The sequence below is a fragment of the Octopus bimaculoides genome, chromosome 19 (genome assembly GCF_046866305.1).
Source record: "Octopus bimaculoides isolate indiv1 chromosome 19, ASM4686630v1, whole genome shotgun sequence".
In the NCBI taxonomy this organism is placed as follows: Eukaryota; Metazoa; Mollusca; class Cephalopoda; order Octopoda; family Octopodidae; genus Octopus; species Octopus bimaculoides.
In genome coordinates, this window is record NC_142946.1 from 37,297,200 (window position 1) to 37,324,762 (window position 27,563).

At 36.3% G+C, this 27,563-nt stretch overlaps 1 protein-coding gene across 1 annotated transcript in view; it reads left to right on the forward strand.

Moving 5' to 3' along the window:
* Nucleotides 1–27,563, forward strand: part of LOC106881614 (dynein axonemal heavy chain 1) — a 176,133-nt gene that overhangs the window by 43,287 nt on the left and 105,283 nt on the right. Inside the window, exons 20-30 of the mRNA XM_089337496.1 lie at nt 4,947–5,145; nt 8,760–8,872; nt 11,100–11,240; nt 13,049–13,261; nt 15,593–15,757; nt 16,121–16,348; nt 18,200–18,379; nt 19,229–19,530; nt 22,157–22,270; nt 24,218–24,308; nt 26,670–26,767. Of these exons, the coding sequence (XP_089193622.1) occupies nt 4,947–5,145; nt 8,760–8,872; nt 11,100–11,240; nt 13,049–13,261; nt 15,593–15,757; nt 16,121–16,348; nt 18,200–18,379; nt 19,229–19,530; nt 22,157–22,270; nt 24,218–24,308; nt 26,670–26,767 (1,844 nt within the window). The remainder of the gene's footprint in view (nt 1–4,946; nt 5,146–8,759; nt 8,873–11,099; nt 11,241–13,048; nt 13,262–15,592; nt 15,758–16,120; nt 16,349–18,199; nt 18,380–19,228; nt 19,531–22,156; nt 22,271–24,217; nt 24,309–26,669; nt 26,768–27,563) is intronic.

Genomic DNA, 27,563 nt, shown 5'->3' on the forward strand with positions numbered 1-27,563 from the left:
CACCCACAGAATGAAGGAACTATAATAAAAACTGTGTTTTATCTCCCTGGGAATTGTCACCGTTTTCCTAATCTTGAGTGTTCTCTTAAAAGACTGAACAATATTTTACTCTAAATGTCTGAGATGACCTGTTAATATATATATAATTTTATGGGTTATTGACCTTATCTGAGAGGCAAAAAGCAGTTTCATCTATATATATATATATATATATATATATATATATATATATATATATATATATATATATCTACACTAGGTAAACAGTGATATCAATATAAATATTAACAGCATTTTTAACCCCTCCATTTGATGTTAATAGTCTACAGCTAAGGCTAAAACGTTGCAGAATCAATGATATTGAATGAAGTGCTTTGTGGGATTTATTCCAACACCTCGTGTTTTAAATTCAAATCCTGCTGTGATTAACTTTTACCTTTCATTCTTCTTGAGCTGATAAAGTATCTGATTGGCAGAATTGTTAGTGTCAGAAGAAATGCCTCCTGGTATTTGTTCCAGGTGCCTTTAGCAGAGTTGCTCTATTGTAGCTATTGAGACTGGGTCTCTAATTTCAGGATTCCTTCTTCCTTTCATTTCTATCTGTATCATAAGGCTCAGAGGCCCTAAAAAGACAGAATCATGGGCACTGCCCTTCCTGACTGAAAGATAAAACTGTTTGAAAAATTATTGTAATTGTTTACTCTATTACAAAATATAGAAGATACTGTATTTATTTTATTTCTTTATTGCCCACAGGGGGATAAACATAGAAGGGACAAATAAGGACAAAGGAATTAAGTTGATTACATCGACCCCAGTGTGTAACTGGTACTTGTTTAATCGATCTTGAAAGGATGAAGGGCAAAGTTGACCTCAGTGGAATTTGAACTCAGAACGTAAAGACAGACGAAATACCAATAAACATTTCGTCCAGCATGCTAACGTTTCTGCCAGTTGTTAAAAATTATGCAATGGAATAATAATATTGTTTAAATTTCATCACCATCATCATCATTCAACATCCATTGTCCATGTGGTATGGATTGGATGGTTTGATCATGGATTGGTAAGCTGAGGGCTGCACCAGACTCCAGTCTGATTTGGCATGGTTTCTAAGGCTGGTTGCCCTTTCTAACGCCAACCACTCACAGAGTGTAATAGGTGCTCTTCTCTCATGCATTGTCCACATTTAGCATCCTTTCATAGTGACACTTCCATGCATCTTTCTTTTCAGAACCACCAAATGCAAGTGTACCATCATCCATGTGTCATATTTCTCTCTCATGACATCATGATTTTCTCTAATACACTGTTTTGCAATCCAGAACATCTGTTTTTCATGCCACAGATCATTGGCAAACCTTTTCCTTTCTGCTTTTCTCCTCGCTAGATAGACCTGTTCTGTAACTTCAAGCAACCTGCTATATTTCTCAACTAATCCCATTCTTCAAACTCTTTCAAGCTTGTTCCTTTGCTTCTACGGCTCTGTCAATTCCACTGTTCCAACACCATGTCTCTTTTGGTCTTGCTAGCACTTTGCACCAGCCACAGATTTGGTTTGTACTCCTCAATAGGTTGTTCTGAAAGAACTTCTAGTTCTCCTCTACATCTTAAGTCTCTATCTCCTCCTCCTCCTTCTCATCAAATGCTTCAACTGGTAATTCTCTAGATTTCGGACTTTCCACTGAACTTCCTTTTCAAGTCTGGTTTGCATCTCAAAGTCCTTTTAGCTCTAAGTCTGAAGTTACTAGATACTACCTTATGTTGGGTTATAAATTTCCCACCTGGGAAGGACTTTGCATTCACAAACATCTATCCTGTTTTCTGGTGAGGATGTCATCAATCTAGCTTGTGTGTCCACTAAATTGATAGGTGATTAGGTGAATGGCAGGTTTTTGACATTTGTGTTGTAGATCATCAGGTTATTTGTATCACAGAACTCTAAGAGCCTTGCTTCTCTCCTCATTTCTGGGACCAAAGACATAGCCTGGAATCCTTTGGGTTGCTGTCCAACTTCTTCATTTAAGTCACTAACCACAAATGTAGGCCACTATCATTTGTCATCAACGTGATCTGCAAAAAGGTTTCATTTCATTGATCTTTTACTTCATCTGCCAATCCTGATTGAAGATCATATTGTATTTTTCAAGATGAGTGCAAATTCAATCATTCTATCTGACTAACTTGATTACCTTATCTCTCCATTTCTCTGCCAAGATTATGCTAACACCTCCCACACTATCACTATTGCTCACTCAGAATATTTTATATCTTTGTTCATCAATTGTGCAGCGAATTCTGATTGAGGATCACCTCATGTTACCTCTTGCACCCAGCACAGACATTTCTCCCCCAAACCTACTTTCCATTGTGCTTACATGGATTGTGGCTGTTCTCAGGTTTTGCACTCATTGGGAAGAGTGAGGTAATAGAATTCTGAAAAGAAGGCTTGTGCAAATGTTTGCCTTGAAGTAGAGTGGTATTGCACCACATCATCATCATCATTTAACTTCTGTTTTCCATGCTGGCATGATTTGGATGTTTGGACAGGAGCTGGCATGGTAGGAGAGCTGCTCAAGCTCTATGCCTGTATTGGTATGATTTCTATGACTGGATGCCCTTACTATCATAAACCACTTTAAAGAGTGTGGACTGGATGCTTTTATGCTGGACTGTCATGGATGTTTTTATGTAGCATCAGCACCCATGGGCCCACAAGATTATGATTGCTCAGCTGAAGAGTGATTTAGGAGACATGCTTCTGTGCAAGGGCAACCATGATTTTACTTAGTTTGATGCACCTTCTCAAGCACAGCAAACCACCAGAAGTCTTTGTCTCTTGTCGTGAGGCCCAATGTCTGAAGATCTTTTCTTACCACTTTGTCCCACATCTTCTTGGGTCTACCCTTTCAACATATTCCCTCTGCAATTAAAGATCTACACTCCATGATGTAGCTATCTTCATTCATACACATTACATGGGTGTGCCAGTTCAGTTTTCTCTCTTGCATGCTACATCTGATGCCTCGTATACATGCACACTGCCATTAGCCATCCAGTGAAACATACTGGCTTCATTTCTTTCAAGCCTTCACATATCCTCAGTAGTCATAGCCCATATCTCACTGCCATGTAGCATAGCTGTTTCTACACAGGCACTATACTATCTGCCTTTCACTCTGTGGGAGGAGCCCTTCGTTACCAAAAGAAGTAGTGGCTCTCATCGAAATAATTACTAAAAGTATTACCACTCGATGAATTACCATATTCCTGAAATCCTCTGGTCGAGGTAAGAAGAAAAATTTAGTATAAAGTGTGACAGGAGGAATGCTACTGCTTATTGGTTGAGGTTGGGAGGGGAAAAGAGGAGGAAAAATACAGGAGCTAAAACGATGTGGTCTCTCTTTGGCCTTGCTATTTTTATTAATACTGAAGAGAAACTTCACTTAATTTGGGTATTTTTATACTTAATGCTTTACAAAAGCTTAAAAATTAGTAACAAAAACTTTAAGAGATCAAAGAAAAATATTCAAGTGCACACACACACACACACACACACACACACACACACACACACACACAGACACGCGCGCGCGCGCACACACACACACACACACACTCTATCTACTGTCTCAGTAACGAGTATGAGCATTGCTTGTTAATGATTCACAAAGCAAAAATTAGTTTTTAGGCTTGCAGCTTTTAATCTAATTATCATGTAATTGTCTTTGTTAAATGCGGAATCATGACACTTGGTTTTGTGTATTGACATGTGTCTTTGAAACCATCAATACAAGGACATTTCTTATATGAGTGGCAAACATATGTGCTTTCTAGTGGTTGAGGATCTACTACTAGCTTGTTTTCATTCATGTAACCATGAGTGGGTAAAAAGAGAAGGGAGATTACTATGTGCCCATGACCCAGAGATCAAAGTGTGTTGATCATTCTTCCAGATATTCTTTTTTGATGTCTTTGTGTGTAGTGGTAGCACCATCCCATATGTAAAAGTATTTTATTGAGAGACTCACATAAATTTTGTAGGTAGTCAGCATTTGTTCGAAGCTGAAGTACTCTCTAAAGAAGAAGTTTTAGTCTTTTAAAGAAGCAGTTTTTGCTATGTTGTGAATGTAACGTCACCAGTAGAGGTTATAAATGATGACAAGGCTTAGTTTTTGTGTTGACTTTGAGGATTTTAATTGCTTCTCTATTTCATATGTGTAGTGTCTCTTTGTGCTGTTGAAGGAAACAAGATTGTCATATTTCCATTGGAGAATATTTGGGGGATCTTTATTTGTGGAAGAAATAATGCATGTTTGATTTATCATGTTTCGATTGCTTGTGGATGTCATCTGTATGTGAAAGAGTGAAGAGTGGTATCACCTGTATAGCATAAATAAACCTTGTCTATTATTATTACTTCCAGTTCCCATTTATTTATCTTTTTGTCGCAGACAGGGTTTTGTTTTGTAATTAAATACATCACTGATACAGTTGATCTAAGATGAAAATAGGAAGAGTATTTAGCCATAAAAACCATGCTAAAAAACATCATGTACAATAACAGGGATTGGCTGTGCATATTTATCACAAACCAGGTAACAAAGGATTGACAAAGATTCATTAAATTCATCCAGCATGGAAGAAAAGGACAGTGTGGTGATGATGAACGATGATGATCCTACCATTTATCATAAATGTTGTCATTTATAAATGTATGAGCTCTCTAAAATTCAGCTTGATATTTAATTTTATTACTGACATGCTGTCTTTGGAATTATATTTCAATGTATTTTTATGCTTGGTTAATTTAAATATTTCGAATTAAGGATGTAATCTGTCTTCTTATTTTCTTAGTGTACTTAATGAAGTCACTGAAAGTTTTTCAGGAAAAACTGTAATGAGTTCCAATAATATCCTTATACATTCTCTAATTCTATTTTTAGTATGATAAACTTCATCTGATGGTAAAAGAATTTGAACCATTTCGCAGCCTTTGGATTACAGCATCTGACTGGCAGAGATGGCATGAGAGCTGGCTGAATGATCCACTGCTGTCTATCAGTGCTGAAGATGTTGAAAAGAATGTTCTGGATTCTTATAAAATTATGCATAAATCAGTTAGAATATTTCAAGACAGTCCTGGTATGTAATTTTAATTCTCTTTATATGTTCATTTAGTTCAAAACTTTGTAGTCATGACCAAACTGAAGTTCTGCTACCCCTCTTGATTTATCAATCATTTATTTGAAGTTTTGACTTGACAATATTGAAATTATTAAAAGCTGATTAGAATTGGTAAAAACAGCTGATGTTGAAGCTTGCATTAGTTGTAATATTAAGTAATGAAGATACTGTGATATAGTATGGCAAATAGTAGATAAGATACTATGTGATATAGTAATATTAAGTAAAGAAGATACTATGTGATATAGTATGGCAAATAGTAGATAAGATACTACATTAAATAACAGAAAAGCAAAGTTGTACAAAGTGATTCAGAAGTCCTTTCATAATTTAAATTATATGTAATTTATCTATTAGGCATGATTGAAACAGCATTAAATTAAAAATTTTATTTCTTTCATACATAACACATATATATATATATATATAGTGTTGTTGGCTTTATGCAAGAGAGAAGTACCACTGATGCTATTTTCCTATTGATGCAGCTGTAGGAGAAATATTCAGCTGAAAGTAAACCATTGTATTTGGTATTCATTAACCTGGAGAAAGTCTTTAACAGTGTCCCTTCTTTTGTGATTTGCTGGTGGTCCTGGAACAAGCTAGGGGAGATGAATGGTTTGTGAAATCCATATCAACCATATGCAGGGTTACTATCAGTAAGATGAGAGTTAATCATGAGATCCCCAATGAATTTAGAGTATAGGTAGGAGATCATGAAGGCTCAGTTTTCAGTCTGCTTCTATTCATCATTTGTGTTCCAGGTCATAACAGAGGAATTTAAGACCATCTGCGCTTGGAAGCAATTATATTATGGTCTCTGCCTATGCTCCACAGGCAGTGCTGGCTGATGACCAGAAGGACTAATTCTACGAGGTCCTCCTGCAGACTACCTCAGTGACAAGTGACAGTAACTTGGTAATTGTTGCTGGTGACTTTAATGGATATGTTGGGTAGCGGTCTCATGGATTCCATGGAGTGCATGGTGGTTATGGCTTTGGCCCTAGAAATGAGGAGGGAACAAAACTACTGGAGTTCTGTGATGCAAATGATCTAATGATCTGCAACACTAACTTCAGAAAATCAGCCAGCTTCCTAATCATTTCTCAGTCTGGTAGGCAAATAAACCAGATCGTTTACCTCCTCACCAGGCAATGAGATAGGCAGAGGCTCACAAATGTAAAGTCTTTCTCAAGTGAAGAGTGTACACCCCAACATAGGCTACTTGTTTGTGACTCTAGAATTAGGTCTAGAAAGGCTTGGAGAAATAAGCCACACTTGACAAGAAAATTATGGAAGCTCAAGGACCCAGCAAGTCATCAAGAATTTAGAGATATTCTAGTGGAAGCCTCTGACGAAAGAAAAGAGGAGGTAGGAGCATATAGCTCAGAGGACAATTAAAAGTTCCTGTGGGACAATCTACTGAGGGCTGCAGAGCAAATCTGTGGCTGGTGCAAAATCCCAATGAGGCCAAGGTTGGCATAGTGGTGGAACAAGGAGATGGTCAGTACCATAAAAACAAAGAGACAGGCTTGGAAAGACTGGAAAAAGGGGGGAAGAAGAGAAGTATATAGGGTAGCCAGAAGGGAAGCTAAGTGACAGGTTTAAATAGCAGAAGGTAAATGATTTGCCAATGTTCTTCTGCGGGAGGATCAGAGGCGTGAGGTATGCCAGATTGCAAAGCAGTGTGTCAGGGAGAATAGAGATGTGGTGGGTGAGAAATATGTGTGAATGGATAATGGTGTGCTTGCACTTAGTGCTCCAGAGAAGAAAGATACATGTAAGTGTCACTATGACAGATTAGTAAATGCAGAGGAACATAAGTACAAAGAGCACACGGGACTTAGATTCTCTTAAATATCCAGGAGGCTCTCTCAAGGTAGTAGATAGTTTCTGTTACCTAGGTGACCAAATTAGCATTGGGGGTGGATGCTCTGAAAGTATTGTTTCTAGAATACGAATAGGATGGAAAAAGTTCAGAGAGCTGTTGACTGCAAAAGAACTGTCTCAGATTGAAAGGTAGATTGTATGACGCTTGTGTATGAACAGCTATACTCTATGGTAGTGAAACATGGGCTCTGAATGCAGAGGACATGCATAGACTGGAGAGAAATAAAGGCAGTATGCTCTGTTGGATGTGCAGCATCAATGTGCATTAATGACAAAGTGCAAATGTTCTGAGAAAAAAGTTGGGCATAAGAGGAATCAAATGCAGCATGCAAGAGAGGAGATTATTACGTTGGTTTGGACATGTGATGTGTATGAATGAAGATAGCTGAATAAAGAAGTGCTGGTCACTGAAAGTGGATGGCACCTGTGGAAGAGGGATACCCGGAAAGACATGAGATGAAGTAGTGAAGACTTATCTAAAGATGCTGGGGCTCACAGAGGAAATGACACTGGACTGAGATGTCCAGCGATATGAGGTTCTAGAGAAGACCCATCCATATCAGCAAACCTGAGTAGGAGATGCATTGTGTCCCACCCACATATAACAATAAAACTTTTACATACCCTACCCCAACAAACCAAGCTACATCACCCCCCCCCCCACTTCCTAAACTGTTTCTCTTCTCTTCATTACATTTCCTCTTCATACACTATGATTATCTCCCAGTCCCTAATCTAGTCCTCACTACCCTGCTCACTGTATCATTGCTGTCTCATACTCTCAATTACCTCTGTCGGCAATAAAATGTTTCTTTCTCAGAGTGAAAGGCAGATCGTATGATGCTTGTATGATGCTTGTATGATGCTTGTATGAGAACAGCAATACTAAATAGTAGTGAGACACGTGCCCTAAATGCTGAAGACATGTGAAGACTAGAGAGGAATGAAGCTGGTATATTCCACTGGATGTGCAATGTCTGTGCATGTACAACATAATGTTAATATATTGAGAGATGTGGTGCAAGAGAGAAGACTGCTTTGGTTTGGTCATGTGATGCATGAAGAAGTACAGGTTGTTTAAAGTGGTTAGAACTTGAGGAAGAGGGAGATGCAGAAAGATACAAAACGAGTAGTGAAGGCCGATCTCAAGATACTGAAGCTCATGGAGGAAAAAAGGGATTGGCAAGTCACTGTATTCAAGAATACCCATCCAAAACTGCAAAAATTATGTCCTAAACAACTTTTGCTTATGCTTCTAAGTACTGGGCTATTCCCCTGCACCCAATTTTCTCCATGAAGCATTTCCCTCATCTCATTCCCCACTTCTCCTAACAACCATCATTTCCATCACTTCTCAGTTGGTGGCCCAGCATGGCTGCTGTAATTACTTAAAATAAGAACTGGCACATTTATGTGATGCCTGTACATTGGTGACATTTATTACAGAGTGTTTGTCTTTGATTGTTAAAATATGTTTAATTATTCAACAAAATCTTGACTTCCTCCTACAAGACAATAAGGAATCAAACAAATTAACTTGGTATACTCTTAAAAATACTTACTAACCTTGCGGATGAAGTATAATTACGTTATTTGGCATAGTGTCATCAAACATCTGAATATAAACTATCATTCTGTCGTATGTATTTGAAATTTTAAACTTTTTGATTCTTTACTTTCAGTTGTTCAAGAAGTTGCCATAATTATAAAAGGCCAGATTGAAGAATTTAGACCTTTTATTCCACTGTTTCAAGGACTTAGAAATCCAGGGATGAGAAATCGACATTGGGATCAGGTATGCATTGTAATCATTATCATTGGATAGGTTAAATGAGTTTGCATTATAGCATCTTTCTCCGAGTCTTCATCTTATGCTTTCTCAACTATGAAGTTCAAAATCTGACTTAATTACTTCTCAAATCTTCTTTGTCTTCTTCTGCTATATGTATTTTACTCTTTTTTTACAATCAGTAGGTATCTTCCATTTATCTTCCATACAAGTGTAATGTACATTTCAGGTAATGCTTCTGATAGCTCATTGGCAGAAACATAAAATAACACACCTAAAAGCTGACACCTTTGCTTGATTTTCCAAAAGCACTTCAGATCCTCTCTTAACTGCTTTTATTTCACTGCAGTATCATGCTTCCTACACATGTCTCCTATAATATGCTTGTACAGGAAACAAAACCAATTTTCTGCATGGCAGTTCTCTGGGGTTATTCATTCTCTCATCACTAGAATCAGTTTTACTATTAATTATCTTATAAATATCAGGTCATTAAGAATGAAATGCCCAATTTTCTTATGCACCAAGTTTAACAGTTGTTAACTCTAATATTTTATCCTGACAATTCTTTGTTTTACAACATTGAAAAGTTACATCATCACTTTTTGAAATGCAATTCATGATGTCTGATTATATTGTGAGTTTTCTCTTGTAAATCAATTTTTATGAAACCATGGATAGATCAAAATTTGTGTTGTTTATGAATATGAGTTCCATCATAGAACTAATGCATTCCAGACAGCTCAAAACATCAAAGTGGTGTCTGGTGAAGATGTGGTGAATGAGGGCACTAGACATCGATGGTTTGAGAAGTTCTGGTCTGGTGACTTTACTCTTGAAAATCAGCCCCGTGGTAGACCTGAGACCAAGGTGGATAACGAAGAGCTGGAAACACCTCATACTATGTGTGAGTTAGCAGTTTGATGTTTCGATTCCAACTGTATTGGACCATCTGAAACAAATCGGCAACGTAAAGGAGCTGGACAAGTGAGTACCACATGAACTGAGCAAGCATCAACTGACACATCATCTTGAAAATTGCTGTTCTTTACTGTCACAACATAAAAGTGAACCATTTTGGCATCATATTGTTATGTGTGATATAAAATGGATTCTTTTCAACAATAGCAAGCATTTTGTATGGTAGTTAGATAGAGATGAAGTGCTAAAACACAATCCAAAATATAATCATCATCATCATCATCGTTTAACGTCCGCTTTCCATGCTAGCATGGGTTGGACGATTTGACTGAGGACTGGTGTAACCCGAAGGCTGCACCAGGCTCCAATCTGATTTGGCAGAGTTTCTACAGCTGGATGCCCTTCCTAATGCCAACCACTCCGAGAGTGTAGTATGTGCTTTTACGTGTCACCTGCACGAAGGCCAGTCAGGCGATACTGGCAATGGCCACGCTCAAAATGGTGTATTTTATGTGCTACCCGCACAAGAACCAGTCCAGGGGCACTGGCAACGATCTCGCTCGAAAGTCCTTACATATGCCACGGGCACAAGTGCCAGAAAGATGACGCTGGGCACAGGTGTCATCCCGATTTCGCTTTCGTTTGCCCCAATAAGTCTTTCATGTCCAATGAAGGAGACGACATTGGCATGGGTGCCAGTCGTCGAATTTAGTTCGGTTTTGATTTCACTTGCCTCAACAAGTCTTCACAAGCGGAGTTTAGTGTCCAATGAAGGATATTTACTGGAAAAAGGCTAATGGTGTCCGTTTGGTGGTCCAGCTCTAGTGTCATCCACTACAGCTTCATGAAACCTGGTAAATCAATTACAGCAGATGTATACATCAACCAATTTGTTGAAATGATGAGTGAACTTCTAATTAAACAACCAAGACTGGTCAATAGAGATATGCAAATTCTCTTGCAAGACAATGCTCGACCACATGTTGCACAAAGAACACTACTCAAGTTACAGGAATTAAACTTGGACATATTCTATCATCCACCATATTCACCAGACGTTGCACTAACTGACTATCACATTTTCTAGGCATTAGACGACTTTTTGCAAGTAAAAAACTTCAAATCTGATGCAAAAACAGCCTTTCATGAATTTATCACCTCTTGCTCTCCAGAATTCTTTGCTGCCAGCATTAATAAGCTATCGATAAAATGGCAAAATTGTGTTAATTTAGGTGCATACTTTAACTGCATTGCTTTTTGTTCTCTGTTTATTTTCATGGAATCAATTTCTACATTTTCTAATCAATTTTAGTTATCTGATGAGCTTGGTTTTCAAGTGCGACCTAAAAGCAATTTAACTTTTAGTAAATGTCTTGAAATGAAGCTGCAAGACTATATTGAAGTGATTGCTAAAGTTGCTGAAGTAGCAGGGAAAGAGTATTCAATTGAACAGGTAAGACAAATGTTTGAATTAAATGATTAATGATATGAAGTCATACAATGACTATATTTGAGAAAAAAAAAAAAATATATTGTAACTTATATAGTCTCTTCTTTTATACACACTCACATCATGCACCTACGTTTATATAAACACTTCTATTTATATATGTACTTATCTCTTATTTGTATGTGTCTTTTCATCTATCTTTTTGTCTGTCTATACATACTTGCGTGATACATACATGAATTCATATATTATCATCGTCATTATCATCATCATCATTGTCTAATGTCCATTTTCTATGCTGGCATGGATTGGATGGTTTGACATGGAGTTGGCCAGCTGGGAAGTTGTCCAGGCTCTACTCGTCTGTGGTGTCATGCTTTCTATGCCTGGGTGCCCGTTTTAACATCAACCACCCTACAGAGAGTGCTGGGTACTTTTTGCATGCTGCTGGCACCCGTAAAGGACAAGCCTGTATGGATGGATGGCAGTGATTTTACTCAGCTTGATGCTCCTTCTCAACTACAGAAAATCCCCACAACTCCTCCTGGTCCCATTTCCAGTGAAGCCCAACATCTGAAGATACTTTCTCACCACTTCGTCCCATGTCTTCCACATGTTCCTCCCACTTTTAAAGTTTGGCACTTTTCTACACTTCTGTCCTCATCCATGTGCATCACATGACCAAACCAGTGCAAACCTTGCACTAAATAGATGAAGTAATGACATCAATAAGTAAATTGAATCTTGGTAGGGCACCTGGAAAGGATGGAATTTGTGCTGAGGTCTTGCGATTTGGTGGTAATTACATCACACAGTCCCTTCATGAACTTATTAGTGCAGTCTGGAGGGATGGTGCAATCCCTAAGGACTGGAAAGATGCAATTATTCTTCCTCTATATAAAGAAAAAGGAGCCAGAACAATGTGTGGTAACTACAGAGGTATTTCTCTACTATCAGCTGCTGGCAAGGTTCTGGCAAATATTCTTCTTACCCGTCTGAATGGGTGTCTCGTAAATGATGTCCTATCTGGATCTCAATGTGGCTTCCGATCTGGTAGAGGGACAATGGATATGATTTTCACAGCAAGACAGATGCAGAAGAAGTGCTATGAGCAGAATATGGATCTTGTCCAGGTTTTCATTGATTTAACAAAGACCTTTGATACTGTAAATAGGGCCTTTCTATGGAAAATACTTGGCAAACTTGGATGTTCAGATCACTTTGTATCTAGAATTAAATCATTTCATGATGGGATGGAGACTTGGGTCAATGTTGGTGGTGGCAATATGCATATGTTGAAATCCTACTAACTATCCACTGGGAATATCTTGTCTCTCAAAGGTTGTGTTCTATGGAGCTATCTTCAAATGCTCTGATGGTATCCCAAAATTCTACATTGGTCTAACAGCCAGTTGGCTTCAAGGGAAGGTTTACACAATACATGCACTTTTGAATTTTGAGATTTTAGAATAAAAGAAACAAGTCCTCCAGCAGCACATTGTGCATCTTAACAGGGCCTCTCCTTGCTAACCTGGATTTTGTAATTGCCTACTTTACCTTCTGTGAGAAACAGCAGCATATATTGCGAAGCCTGTAGTATTCATCATCTTGAGAACTAATTTTTAGTTTGCTACCATCAAAGAAATTCAGCAAAATGATTCAAAAGAAGAGAAAGCTATTTGTACAGACAAAAAAAAAAAAAAAAAATGACCTTTCCAAATTCTTTTTATTCTCTGAAGAAAATTATTTGAAACATCAAGTGTTTTAAGCCTTAACTAAAAATTTTATTCTGTTCTCTATTAATGTTTCAGGCACTGAATAAAATGGAAAAGGAATGGGAACCAGTGTTATTTGAAATAATGCCATATAAAAACACAGGCACACATATCCTAAAATGTTCAGATGATACATCACAAATGTTAGATGATCATATTGTCATGACACAGAGTATGTCCTTTTCTCCATACAAAAAAGCATTTGAATCACAAATTTCTGCTTGGGAAAATAAACTGCGTATATCACAGGTAGGATTTCTTGAAGTCTACATTTTAACTTTCCATTATAAAAATTCATTTTCAGAATATATATATATATATATATATATATATATATATAGGAAAATGAAAAATAATAAGGCAGAATGCTAAACTGGAAGCATATTTTAATAAAGATTTCTCTAACCGGCTTTCATTGCGAAGCAAATTTTCAAGAAGAGGGAGAATGAAAATGCTTTTTACAAAAAAGTACAAAACGAAGAAAATAATATATAAAAAAAATAATATATAAAAAAATAAATATACCAATACATTATATTGTCTTTGAGCTTTTGAAGTTCAATGGTAATCCATGTATATAATGGTTGGAAAAATAAGGATGCATGAGAATTGAGAGTTGTGTTAGGTTTAAAAAAAGGGTTAAAAGTTTGTGTTAAGCAGGAAGTGTGGTGTCAAAACAGGAAGTGTGTGGAAGGGGAGACAAATGTTTTTAGTTGGAGTTATGAACTCTTTTTTTCAACAGGAAGTTTATGTCTGTTCCTCACAGACATAAACTTCCTGATTCTCTGTGTCAGAAGCGGTTCTGTTCAGATCACAATGAAGTCTTTGCTGGTGTTAAAATGGGGGTAGCTGATGAAGGAAAATGTTCTCTATGTGGCCTGTGTGTTTTCTGTACTCTGGTTATTATTATTTTCTTGTCTACGTTTTGTTTGCACTGTCCTGTACCCAGATATGCACCTATATATACAGGTAGACGTAGGTATACACATACCTGTACGTATATATGCATATACTCATTTATTATTTGTTTTATATATATATATATATATATATGTATATGAGAACACGGATGTTACGAAAGTAAAATGTTAATGTTCGAAACTGCAGCAGTCCATAGATAATTCTTTATTCTGTATATTTCTCATTTTGTCCTGTTCTGGCGTTTTGCAAAACTTTTTCTGGAGAACATTATTTTTCTTTGTGGCTGGGTCGTTGATGACCTCTTTCTAGCATATTGGATGTCCACCTAGTGGTCATCCCTTATACACGTGTAATACAATTTTTCTGAATTTTCAGATTTGTTATATGCTAGGCCACTTGGTTTTAAATTGAATTAATATTCAATTTATCATCCTATCTATCTATCTATCTATCTATCTATATATTAACATAATATGGTAAAAATTCGATATTAATTAATATCAATTTAATACCAGGAAACTAGCACATTAAAAGAATCAGAAGGCTCTTGAAAAAATCTTTTGGGAGACCCTAAGAAGATTATAGTACTTTTGTATATAAGATTGACCAGTGACGAGCAACACACACATACACACACGCACATATGTACACCAATTGCATACATATTTTTTGTACGCATACATGTTCGTATGTGAGTGTGTGTGTTGCCCGTATATCAACAAAACACACACACCTTGCCTTACATATATATACGGATAAATGATTTAAAATAAATATATTTTGGAAATGGCGATTTATGGTACAATACCTAGAAACGTGAAAATCAGACCACATGGGTTTGTTTACATCAATTCGGCAGTTTCCATAAAAAGTGTTGGGAAAGAACGCGAAAGAAATAGAGAGAGCACGCTCTCCCTCTCTATCTCTCTCCCTCTCTATCTCTCTCCCTCTCTATCTCTCTCCCTCTCTATCTCTCTCCCTCCCTTACACACATGCCTGTTATCTCTCTTTTTCTTTCTTTCTTTCTTTCTCTCTCCCTGTCTCACACACACGGCAACATTACACACACACACATGCTACTCTCTCACACTAACAAAAGAACTTCCCATACACACCACACTTTCTGTCTCGCATACTCACTATAAAAAGATAGCGTGTATTTCTTTTTGGCAACATGTGTTTTGTGTGTAATGTTGCTGTGTGTGAGAAAGAAAGAAAGAGAGATAACTGGCATGTGTGTGTAAGGGAGGGAGAGAGAGAGAGAAGGTATTTTTTCTTTTTGCTTGTTGTTTGCTGCTTACCACACAGACGCTGGCAAACAAAATGTACTCTCCTTCACTCTCCCTCTCACAAACATACAATTTCTCTCTCTTTTTCTCTCTCTCTCTCTCCTTCACGCGCGTACGCACAGATTTGACTTTGCTATGTCAACAAACTTCAAAATTGGTAAAAGTTTATCAATTTTTACAGCTATACGCGGGTGCCTCTGAGAGAAAAACTTGGCGAAAATGCAGATAAGGTCATGACACATCTCCTCCTAAAATTGGAGCGACATGCGTGCTAATTTGTGGACGTGCATAAACTACATTCACGTACACACACGCATCTCAAGTTTTATAGACATGATTTTATAGATATAATTAATTCTGCTTGTTTTAGGATGTTTTGGATGAATGGCTGGCATGTCAAAGGTCATGGATGTACCTTGAGCCAATTTTCACTTCTGAAGATATTAGTAGACAGTTACCTGTGGAAAGCAAGCGCTATCAAACAATGGAGCGACTATGGAGGAAAATCATGAAAAATGCCAAAGAAAATCCACAGGTAAACAGCTTCCTAATTAACTTCAACTTGTAAAATAGCATTTATAGCATTTTCTTTCTACTAAAAATTATTATATAAATATATTTGTATAGCTACTTAAAGCCTTTTACAAAATATATCTATATCCCCAAATCCTAAACTTTTTACAATTTTCATGCTTATCTATGGTCATACCTATAGGTATGCAAACATTTAGACTTTGTTTAGATGTACCTCTGTGACTGATATTCATTTGAAATTGATATCACTTCTGTGAGTAATATAACTTCACATGATGTCTTCATGTATTTTCTCTAGTGTTTTTTTCTATGTCTTGTGTCTCTCTGTATCTTCCCAGTATCAATGTTTGATATCTCCCTGTAGGTTATCAACCTCTGTGCTGATGCACGCCTATTAGACAGCTTGAAGGAATGTAATAAATTGTTAGATCAAGTGCAGAAAGGACTCACTGACTACCTGGAGACAAAACGTTCTTCTTTTCCGCGATTTTACTTCCTGTCAGATGATGAACTCCTGGAAATTCTGTCACAGACCAAAGATCCAACTGCTGTACAGCCACATTTAAAGAAATGTTTTGAGAATATTGCAAGGGTAAACAAGTCAACCTCTTACTTTCACCATTCTCTTCTTTAACATTAAATTACTATGTCTTGAGTCTAAATTCCCCACTTTATTGCATCTAAATGTCTTTTCCACTCTATGGTTGAATGATTGGTGCTAGCAGTTAATCTAGCTACAATATTGAAATATGTCTGTGGTTAAATGATTGGTCTTAGCCATATAATCTAGGTGAAATATGCTTTTCGTTCCTTGGGCGAATGGTAGATGTTAGTAGGTAATCTAAGCATAAATGGTCTGCAGTCATTTGCATAAAGTAGAGATAATTTCATGTTAAGGTATTGTATTTAGAGTTTCGGTGAAATCGGCTCATTGTGTCTTGCATCCAGCCTGCAGGATCCTGCCTTCTATGGTAGAGAAATAAAACTGTCAGTTAGTAGAATTAGAACCAGTATAATTAGTTAAATGAAATGAAGTTTCAAAGAACATTAGGCTATTGATCAAATGAGATTTCATGTTATTTAGTGATGTGAAGAGGAGGGACGATGTCCAGTATTTCTACAAGCTTTTTGCCGGATTGGAAAGATTAATGTGATTGATGTTCACTTTGAACTCCAGGGTAGTGATAATGCTGGTAGGGAAAAAAACATATGCAAGAAATATATCTGATAAAAGGATCAGTTGGGTTTTGAGAAGTGAAACACAAAAGTGGGGATAGGAAGTTATAGCCAAGAGATATAAATTGGACCTGGGTAAAAGTAGACCATAGATTGATACCTCAAAGAAGTAGAAGCTGTTATAAAATAGAGGTAGAAAATTCAAAGAGAAAAGCAACGTGTGTGTGTGTGTAAGTAGTTTATTAAAGAGTGTGTCCAACCAAGTGGATGGCCATTTTTAAGGATACTTTTAAGGATATTTAATGATGGAGAAAATGAGGAATTTGTGGAAGAAAAGACAAAGCAAAAAGTGATTCAATTGTCTACTTAAATCCATTCCCCCACCTTTTTTTATGGTTGTTATGTATTTGAACTTAACTTGTAGTCATGTGAACTAGACCACAATAAATAAATTTATAAAATGTTCTGTTACAAAATATTTTATAAATGAAATATATCACACAAGAAAAGCAAGAAATACAGCTAAATTTTAAGCTACTGATATAATTGTATGATATTATGAACATATTAGTATTTTGGAAATTTAGGAAAGTCAAGTTCACAAACTGGATGCTTGTGAGCCTCAAGACAAAATGTATGATTGAGGTACAAAAAATATTTGTATAATCTTGTAAAAGTAAGCGTGGTAAAAAGAAGGCTTGTGTCTCAGTAGTAAAGCTGTTCAGCTCATGATTGTAAAGTCATGAGTCACATTCCTGATGGTGTGTTGCGTTCTTTAGCAAGATCCACTTTATTTCACATTCTTCCAGTTCATTCAGCTGGCAAAAATGTACCTGTAATTCAAAAGGGCCAGCCTTGTCAGATTTTGTGTCATGCTGAATTTCCCTCAGAACTATGTTAAGGGTATGTGTGTCTGTGGAGTGCTCAGCCACTTACATGTTAATCTCATGAGCAGGCTATTCCAGTGATTGGATCAGCTGGAATCCTTGCCAGCATAACCGATGGAATGTCAGGCTCCCAAAATCATTAGCATGCCAGACAAAAATGATTAGCAATATTTCTTCTTCTAACTTTACATTTTGATTCAAATGCTGTTGACTTTGCCTTTCATCCAATCAGACTTGATAAAATAAGTACGAGTGAATCATGCAGGAAATGTAATTTGCTTAGCCCCTCCCTGAAAATTGCTGGCCCAGTATCAACATTTGTAACCATTATCTTGTGAATGTAAAATGGTCTTTTACCTCATATTTTATATATTTTACAGCTTAGATTTGAAAAAGATCTTCAAATAACAAAAATGTATTCCGGCGAAGGAGAAGAAGTTGATTTTAAGGCTGTTTTATATCCAATTGGAAATGTGGAGTGTTGGATGCTAAATATTGAAGAAACAATGAGAGAAAGCCTTCGACTAATTATTAAAGCAGCTTTAGAATGTTACCCAGTGGTTTGTTATTATTGAACATTTGTTGATTCTCTTTAAATACTTCTTTCACTAGAATATCTTTTAAACAGCACTACTTCAGATATGGGCTCTCTCTCTCTCACTCTCTCTCTCACACACTCTCTCTCTCTCTCTCTCTCTCTCTCTCTATATATATATATATATATATATATATATATATTTTCGCTGAAAGTGTAGCAGTTTAAATTATAAAATTTCAGTGCAAAAATTCAGGTATACTGTGAATCCTTTTAATTTAAATTTATTAAGTTTTCCCTTCTATTTTTTTTTATATTTATACAAGCATTTCTTACTTCATTTTATCTGTTTTATCAACAAATCTAAACATTTGCCTAACTAATATTCTCTGATAAGTTTTAAGATGTCATAAATTTGCAGACATTTGTATATGCACACACACACACACACACACACACACACACACACACACACACACACACACACACACACACACATACACACACACATAAATAAACACCCCTGCCACAAATACACACACAGAAAATCTCCCCTCACCACATATGATGTGTGTGTATTCATGCACGTGTGTGTGTGTGTGTGTGTGTGTGCATGCACATGCACATTTGGATCATCATATTTTCTTCTAAGTACTGATGTTTCAAGCTATTAATTCAATGTATCAGTCTCTTGTAGAAGAAAGAAAGCATATGACAAAATATGTAACTAGATCCGAATATATTGTAAATGAAATACTAAACATGATACTATTTGTAGAGTTCTTCTAGTAATAACTGTATTGTAAATATGGACATTCAATTATTTTCCTGCTATAACATCATAAAATATTTCAGGTGTTATATTTTTCTACAGACTGAGAGATCTACATGGGTTCTAGAATGGCCTGGTCAAGTTGTCATTGCTGGATGCCAGACTTTCTGGACTGAAGCTGTTACACATAGTCTGCAGAATGATACTATTCAAAAGTACCATCAACTTGTACTATCACAGTTGGATGACCTTCGACAACTAGTGCGTGGCGAGGTACCAAAAATTGGCCGATTGACTCTGTCTGCTCTGATTGTTATTGAAGTTCATTCACGTGATGTTGTGGCCAAAATTATTGAGGAGAAAGTCAGAAATGCTAATGATTTTGAATGGATCAGTCAACTCAGGTTTTTCCACTTTTTATATTTCTTCATAACCACTTTGGCTCAGTTTTCACTGAATTTATCACATTTTTTCTAACATTTAAAAATGCTCTTCTGTCTTTGTGTGTGTGGTGGTGGTGGGAGGTGTGTGTGTGTGTGTGTGTGTGTGTGTGTGTGTGTGTGTGTGTGTAGATGAAGAGAAACAGGAAAAGTGGCATGACTACAATTTAATACATATACTCCCCAACCAAACAGTCACATAGCTCCTTTATGACTAAAGCTGAAGAATTTGGATGTACAGTCATCAAAAATATTTACAATTGAAGAAGGTGATAATTATCAAATTTGATGGACAAGCAAGTGAAAAGCATGTCTACTTACCTACATAGTGACCGGCTTTCTTATGTATCCACTAACATGCCCTTATATTAGAGGAGTTCATTGAAAGCAATGCTGTCGCCTAAGACATCAGCAAAGCTATCAACCATGTTTCACATGCTAATTTCCTATCAAAACTTCTTGCTTATGAGCTCTCTCCATCTCTCATTTTTGAGATCAATAGCTACTTATCAGATAGCACTATGGCATTGTGTACACATGTTGAAGCACTTTCTATCTCAGAGGTGGTCAGTTCTGATGTACTCCAGGGATCAGTTTTGTCTTCTTTCTATACATCAATGATTTTTTTTTTACATCACATCCAGCAATGTCCACTCATATGTTGATGATACAACTCTTTCAATTTTTTTTTTATTTAACCCTCCTCAACAATATATCATCCATATTACATATAAAACCTACATCAATTCTATGAACCTCAGAAACATTCTCCAATGGGGTTGTGCCAATCTTATCTCTTTCAACAGCAAAAACAATTCAAGCTATAATTGTTCGACTTTATATTCAGCAGACAAGACACTTAGATATCATACATCTCACTTCCAAACTACGGCTTGTCTTTTTAGTTCCTTGCCAAAAATACTGTTGATTTTTCAAAATCCTCCTTTCCTCTACTTCTCAACAATGAAAGTTCTTTAAGCAATGCACCCACAGGAAAAAGAACCCCCTCCACATCATGACCCTAAACAACACCAATTCCTGTTATTTACTCTGTCCAGTCCTTCCACACAAAAGCATAATCCATATGGAGCCAAAACATCTGTTGAATCTTTGATTTTCTGATCAGAAACCTCAAAAACGTCCTCCAACTGGGTCATAATCTTCAACAGCTAAAAAAACCCATTATCACTGCATATAACAAGAACACCACATTACTATACTCCACCTTAAGCATAAAATTCCTTCATATGCTAAGCTTTGTGCACAATTAACAGTGTTGGTGTAGCTAATGCTGCTGCATCACAAAGACCCATTTTTGGCTGGTTCTGAGCTAAAAAATACTTCAAATATTTCCAAAGCTCAGGTACAATTCACAATGGAGCAGTGCTCCCATATCTTGAATGGAACCGATATTGCATACTAAGACATCTTAAACTGCATCCAAAGCAAGGCTACCTAACTGATTGGCCCCAAATCACCAACCAACACTCCAGCTTTTGGCTTACTGACCCGCTCTTTCCTTCCTTTTGCTGTCTTTACTTATGCTACAATAGCCTCTGCTCCTAGGACATGGCTAATCCACTATGCTCACCACTGTGCCCAGTCCTTCTTCTATAAAATGTCAGTCCTCTGGAATTCCCATATTTTCTACACATATTTTCCTGTTAATTTACAATTATTTAAAAAAGATGTTAAAAGCCTGATTTTAGGTTCCTCACAGTGTCTCCACAAACTGATAAAACAAAATATATACATGTGAGTCTCACAGCAAGTAGTTATCTGATGTACAGAAAGACTATTGTAGGAGACATAACTGAGCATTGTGATACATTTAAGATGACATTTTATGGGTCATAGAAAGCATTGTTAACACTTGTTATGATGGAATGGCTTTACAATAATATTTCAATCCTAAACACAAATTACTTTTTCTTTACTTGAAATCACCTCAAGTAAAGCCCATGAGCCACGTGTAGGCAAAAGGTTAAGATGCCACTCTTCCTAACCCTTTCCCACAAAAATACCATGTAAACTTTATATGTGCATGCATATTTATATCAAGTAAAAGATGACAGTAAAATAATTGATAAAGTAGTTAAGTGAAATACAATAATAACAAAAGAACTGTGGCTATGCAATAAATGAGATTACAATAAACGAGCTAATAAAATGAGATAGTAATAAAAGAACTTGCAAAAATATTAATATGTGAAAAGCTGTTGAGATTAAGAAAGATACTTGTTAATCTTGAACTTAGAAAGATTAAGATGAAATTCTGAAGGAAACCATGGAGAAAAAGTTTTTTAGCAGTTATTCTGGAGAAAAATCTATACGAATGGAACTTAGAGGGTTAGGGTCATATAGGCAGGCAGTATTGCTTAAGAGTTTTTAGTTTAAAATATGGAGAAATACTTTGTTTCTGTGAAGAGTAACAATATTGTGTGATATGAGAGATTTGTTTGCCTGAAAACTGTCAAGCAGTCACTGAGATAAATACAAACAAGAAAAGTTTGTAGAAATAGAATTGTATGGTTTATTTCTATATTGCTGCACCTCTCCAGCATATTGATAATGTTGCTTTTTCTTACAGATATTACTGGAAGGAGGAAGACCTGAAAATCTGTGCTGTAAATGCTGAATTTAAATATGGCTATGAGTACCTTGGAAATACATCTCGGTTGGTAATTACTCCATTAACAGACAGGTAAGAGAGTTGATCATACTTATTTGTAAACCAACTTTTGTCTCTGACTACTCTACTAATTCAGAATTAGAGAATTGTGTAAGTTTTATAGTACCCAAATATCCCACAGTATTCCAATGCATGATGGTAGGTATAGCCGAACTGATGTAATTCAAACAATGCACAGCAACCATCATTTCCCACCATGCAGCACCAAAAACATTAGGCACCACTATTTCTGTCTTGTCTATTACTTTGATTACTTAAATTTCCACTCAGTATCTATTCAATGTCAACTCAATTTCTAATCAGTGTCCACTCCTGAGTCACTCTGTCCAGACTCTTCATCACCATTGTTTACTGTCCAACTTCCATCCATTTATGGGTAGGACATTTAACAGGAGCCGGCCAGGTAGAAAATTACCCCAGGACACTGTGTCTGTTTTGGCAGAGTTTTTATGGCTGGCTGCCCTTCCTACCACCAACCACTCTGCAGAGTGGACTCAGTGCTTTTTACCTGGCACTAGCAAAGGTGAGGTCAGTTTTAGCATGATTATTACAGCTGGATGCCCTTCCAAGTGCCAACCACTTTACAGTGTGGACTGGATGCTTTTAATGTGGCACAGCAATGGTAGGATCACCAAGTAACTTGCAAGACAAAGAATTTTGAGAAGGGTGGGTGGGGGGGAGATCTTGTGTCAGATGAGGAAATGAGTGTGACAGAGAAATAAAGGGGCAGAAACAGGTGTGCTGTTGTAGAGGAGATGATGGCTACCTAGCCAGAAGGAAGAGCAAGGGAAAGAAAGAGAGAGAGAGTGGAAAACAGCAAAAGTGCAACAGAGAGCAGGAAAGAGATAGTGGTGAAGTGCCAGGGTATACTCACAATTAACAAGGATCAAAGCATAGATATGATGGTAGATAAAAGAAGAGAAGAGAGAGAGAGAGATAAATGGTGGCAAATGCCAAGGCATGCCCCGAAGGTATGGAGGTCATAATGCATGCAGTCAGGTATTGGCCAGAAGGCACAAATAGTGAGTGGGGATATACCTGGGTATAAAGATGGGGTGGAGGAATGCTACGATACAGTAAGTAGGGCAGTGAGAGTAAGGAAGTGGAGTGGAAGACAATCATAGTGTATGAAGAGGAGATACAGTTTAGAAAAGATGTAGTTTGGTTTCTTCGGCAGGGTGTATGAAAAGTTTATTGTTACATGTGGGTGGGGACACAATGCTTTTTATCAGTTTTGCTGATTTAGGCTGGTTTTCTCTATCACCAGACATCTCAATCCATTCCCATTTTCCTGTGTGAGTTCTAACACCTTGAGATTGGTCCTCACCACTTCATTGTCATGTCTTCCCTGGGTCTCCCTCTTCCATAGGTACCATTCACTTTCAGTTACAGGCACTTCTGTTCTGTATACAACTGTCTTTACTCATGCACATCACATGTCCAAACCAACACATTCTCCTCTTTTGCATGCTGAATTTAATTCCTCTTATGTCTAATTTCCCTCTCAACTCAGTTGCACTTTGCTGGTCATGCATTCTGATGTTGCAAATCCAATGGAACATACTACCTTCATTCCTCTCAAGCCTATGCATGTCCACCACATTCAGAGCCCATGTCTCATTACTATGGAGTATAGCCATTCGTACACAAGCATCATACAGTCTACACACACACACATATATACACAAATAAATGACAGGCTTCTTTTAGTTTCCAGCTTCCAAATTCACTCTCAAGGTTTTTGTTGGCTTGGGGTTATAGTAGCAAATACTTACCAAGGTGCCATGCAATGGAACTGAACCAAGAACCATGTGGTTGAGAAGCAACTACTTACCACATTGTTTTCATTTGCTTGCCTTTTCATTAAAACGAGGTCAACTATTTCTTTGCCTTATTTAAAAGAATGTGGAGTAAGTAACATCCCACGCATAACCTTACCTGTTATTTTAAAAATTTCAGATGTTATCTAACTTTGACTGGAGCTCTCCATTTGAAATTTGGTGGCGCTCCAGCTGGACCAGCTGGTACCGGGAAAACAGAAACTACAAAAGTAAATTTTTTATTCTACTTGAAATATTTCTGTTTTATGCATACACTTTTGATGAAAAATTGCCTTGATTTTAAGAAGTCATGTACATTGATCTCTTAATGTATGATTACCAATAACACAGTGGCGAGCTAGCAGAAATGTTAGTATGCCAGGAGAAATGCTTAGCGGTATTTTGTTTATAGAAAAAAAAAAAGAAAAAAAAAGGTGCCAGTGATAGGTCGGAGTGTGGCCTGATCATCGCTTCATTTGTGTTGTCTAACGTACTGTTAATATCATTCGATTTTTTATATTTTATATAATTTTTAAAGTCATATTTTATGTAAACCATTCGCATTACTGATCCCAATCAGTTGTTTTGTACCATTCTATGTTTAGCCCCCTGTGGGCAATAAAGAAATTGGTATTTTGTTTGTCTTTACGTTCTGAGTTCAAATTCTGCTGAGGTTGGCTTTGCCTTTCATCCTTTTGGGGTTGATGAATTAAGTACCAGTTGCATACTGGAATTGATGTAATCAACTGGACCCCTTCCCCAAAATTTCGAGTTTTGTGCCTAGCGTGGAAAAGAATGTATGATTGCTGATTTGAAGGTTATTGTCTGTACGTGTTTCTTTTTAACCCTTTAGTGTTTAAACCGGCTGTATCCAGCCCAAATATTCAACACATTTTATGCTCAAACTGGCCAGAACCAGCCTCTCACATCTACCCTGCAATGTCATTCTAAAAATAAGCAATTACATCTTTCCTAGCTTGAAGCTACAAAATAATATCAGATAAATTTTTTGAAATGTGAATAAATAAGGATTACTCTTGACAAATTAATCTGAACACTAAAGGGTTAAACCTTGAGTGAAAGGTATCTGGCATATGGAGATCCTTTCTTTGTATAGCTTGACTTCAAGATCTGAATTTTCTTTAAATCTGCGCATGAAGATAATATTGCTTTTCTTTTGTTAAACAATGATGATTAGTTCATGAGGTATAAGAACTGAGTTTGTCAAAGAAATAGGATGCGTGTCAGAAGTTTGAAAGTAAAGCTGAAGAGTATAAGAATGAATGGAGAGGTGATTAGACATAAAGAAGGAGCAGGTTAATGGTGCAAGTGAAGATGTGAAAGAATTATATCTGGAGGAGTTAAAAGAAGACTCTTTATGTAAATACTAAGGCACAATCATGGACAGACACACATACAGGTGTACATATACTTACACATGCAAGTCTAACAGCAAACCTTTTACTTCTTCAAAGTAGAGCTTTGTCCAAAACATCAAAACTGGCCTCTTAGAGAATATACACTTATATTTTAGGAAAATTATCAACTGTTTTCCCCCAGCACTTATATTCCTTGGACTTTAGTTGGGTTTTAGCAGTTAATAATGACTTGGAGGTAGCTTGAGTAAAAAAAAAGGCTATGCTTTTGGTTAATGGAAATTCATGGAAATAAGAGTTCTCGTGTTTGCACAAAAATTCTTTGCTGAATTTTTCTCTCTTTTTTTTTTTTTTTTTTCAGTATTTGGCAAATACTATATTTTACTGACCTTAGAGGGATAAAAATTAGAGTTGATTTTGGCAGGATTTGAATTCAGAATGTTAAATACCATAATTAAATACTGTAATGATATTTGTCCAATGCTGTAATAATTCTTTCAATCCCAAACTCTCAGGTGAAATGAACCTGAGAGTTCAGATGTATGGAATCCACTATGGTGTGACTAAAGCATCCTAAAATATCTTACAGTCTGTTGTTACAGAAATAGAAATTTATGGAATAGAGTTCTGAGATTTTTTCCTTATTTGAAAAATTAAAATCATTTTTCAAAACAATTATTGCATAATTGACTGGTCTTTTTTGCAATTAACTGAATAATCTTCATTAGTGGTAAACGTACTTATTACAGATGTCTGCAGTTATTAAAATCAATATAGCTAAAACATGATAAAGTATTTCAGGGCAATGTTCTGCCCACCAAATATGGTAGGATTTTATGTGTGTAATTTAGTGAGATCACTAGGTTTGTTTTTTACATATTTTTTAGTTCTTAGTCACCATTCAGTTATAAAGTGAACAGTTACAAGAAAACACTCTCATTCTTCTAAAATTACCATGAAATGTTCTATTCTCATCTGTATTGTCCATATTTTTCAAGAATTCTAATTAACTGACAGTATTGGAGTTATCTCGTTTGTTGTTTTAAGATTTTGAAAACCTCTCTAAAGAATGTTCTGTTGACTTATCGGATAGATAATCTCAGGTAATGGAAGTTTTTCAATTAAGTATATATTACATACTATATTGAATAACATCTGTGATAATGTTAATGATTAAATTTGAAACCTCATTTCTATTATGTGCTTTATTTGTAGGACCTTGCTAAAGCAATGGCTATCCAATGTGTTGTATTCAACTGTTCTGACCAGCTAGATTATATGGCAATGGGTAAATTTCTAAAAGGACTTGCCAGGTTTGTTATGGAAATATTTCTAACATATTATTGTTTGTTTTCTGTAACCATTCAGTTAGAAAGTTTTTATCACATGTTAAAAAATTTAATCATGTAAAATTCACATGTAAATATATTTACATAATTTTTGAATGAATAATTAATATTTAGAAATAACTGAGAGACAGTAATATAATATGAATTTGGAATATAACTTTTGAATAGAAGCCAAATAACTGGTTTCTACATATAGTGTGCTGTATAATTGGCATCACATGTATAATGTATTGTGTTCTTAGATTTGACCACATTACTCCACAGTCAGACTTGCACTCTTTAGAATAATAATACTTTCTGTTAACACCTATGATGTAAATGCCTAGAGTTTAAAGCCAAAAAAACAAGTTTATGGCATGGAAAGGGGATAGAAAGCCATTGTAAAATATTGCCATGATTTAACTTGGAAGAATTGTATGTACATGATTTCTTTCAAAGGTAATAATTTGATGTCAATTTATATTGATTTTAATCAAGTATTAAAAAATGCTATCTAATTAAAACCTTTGGTGAATCATAAGTGTTTCTTGGTGTGAAAATGTGAAAATTGAAATTGTAAATGTTGGTCTCAATTGTACAATAATAGTAAACTCATTACAGTACTGGATCATGGGCATGTTTTGATGAATTCAACCGTATAGATATTGAAGTGCTCTCAGTTGTAGCACACCAGGTATCTTCAATACAAACGCAACAAAGACATAGGGTGAGACTACTTGCCAATCTCGTCCAATCACTGACTCTCATTGCTGTGTTGCTT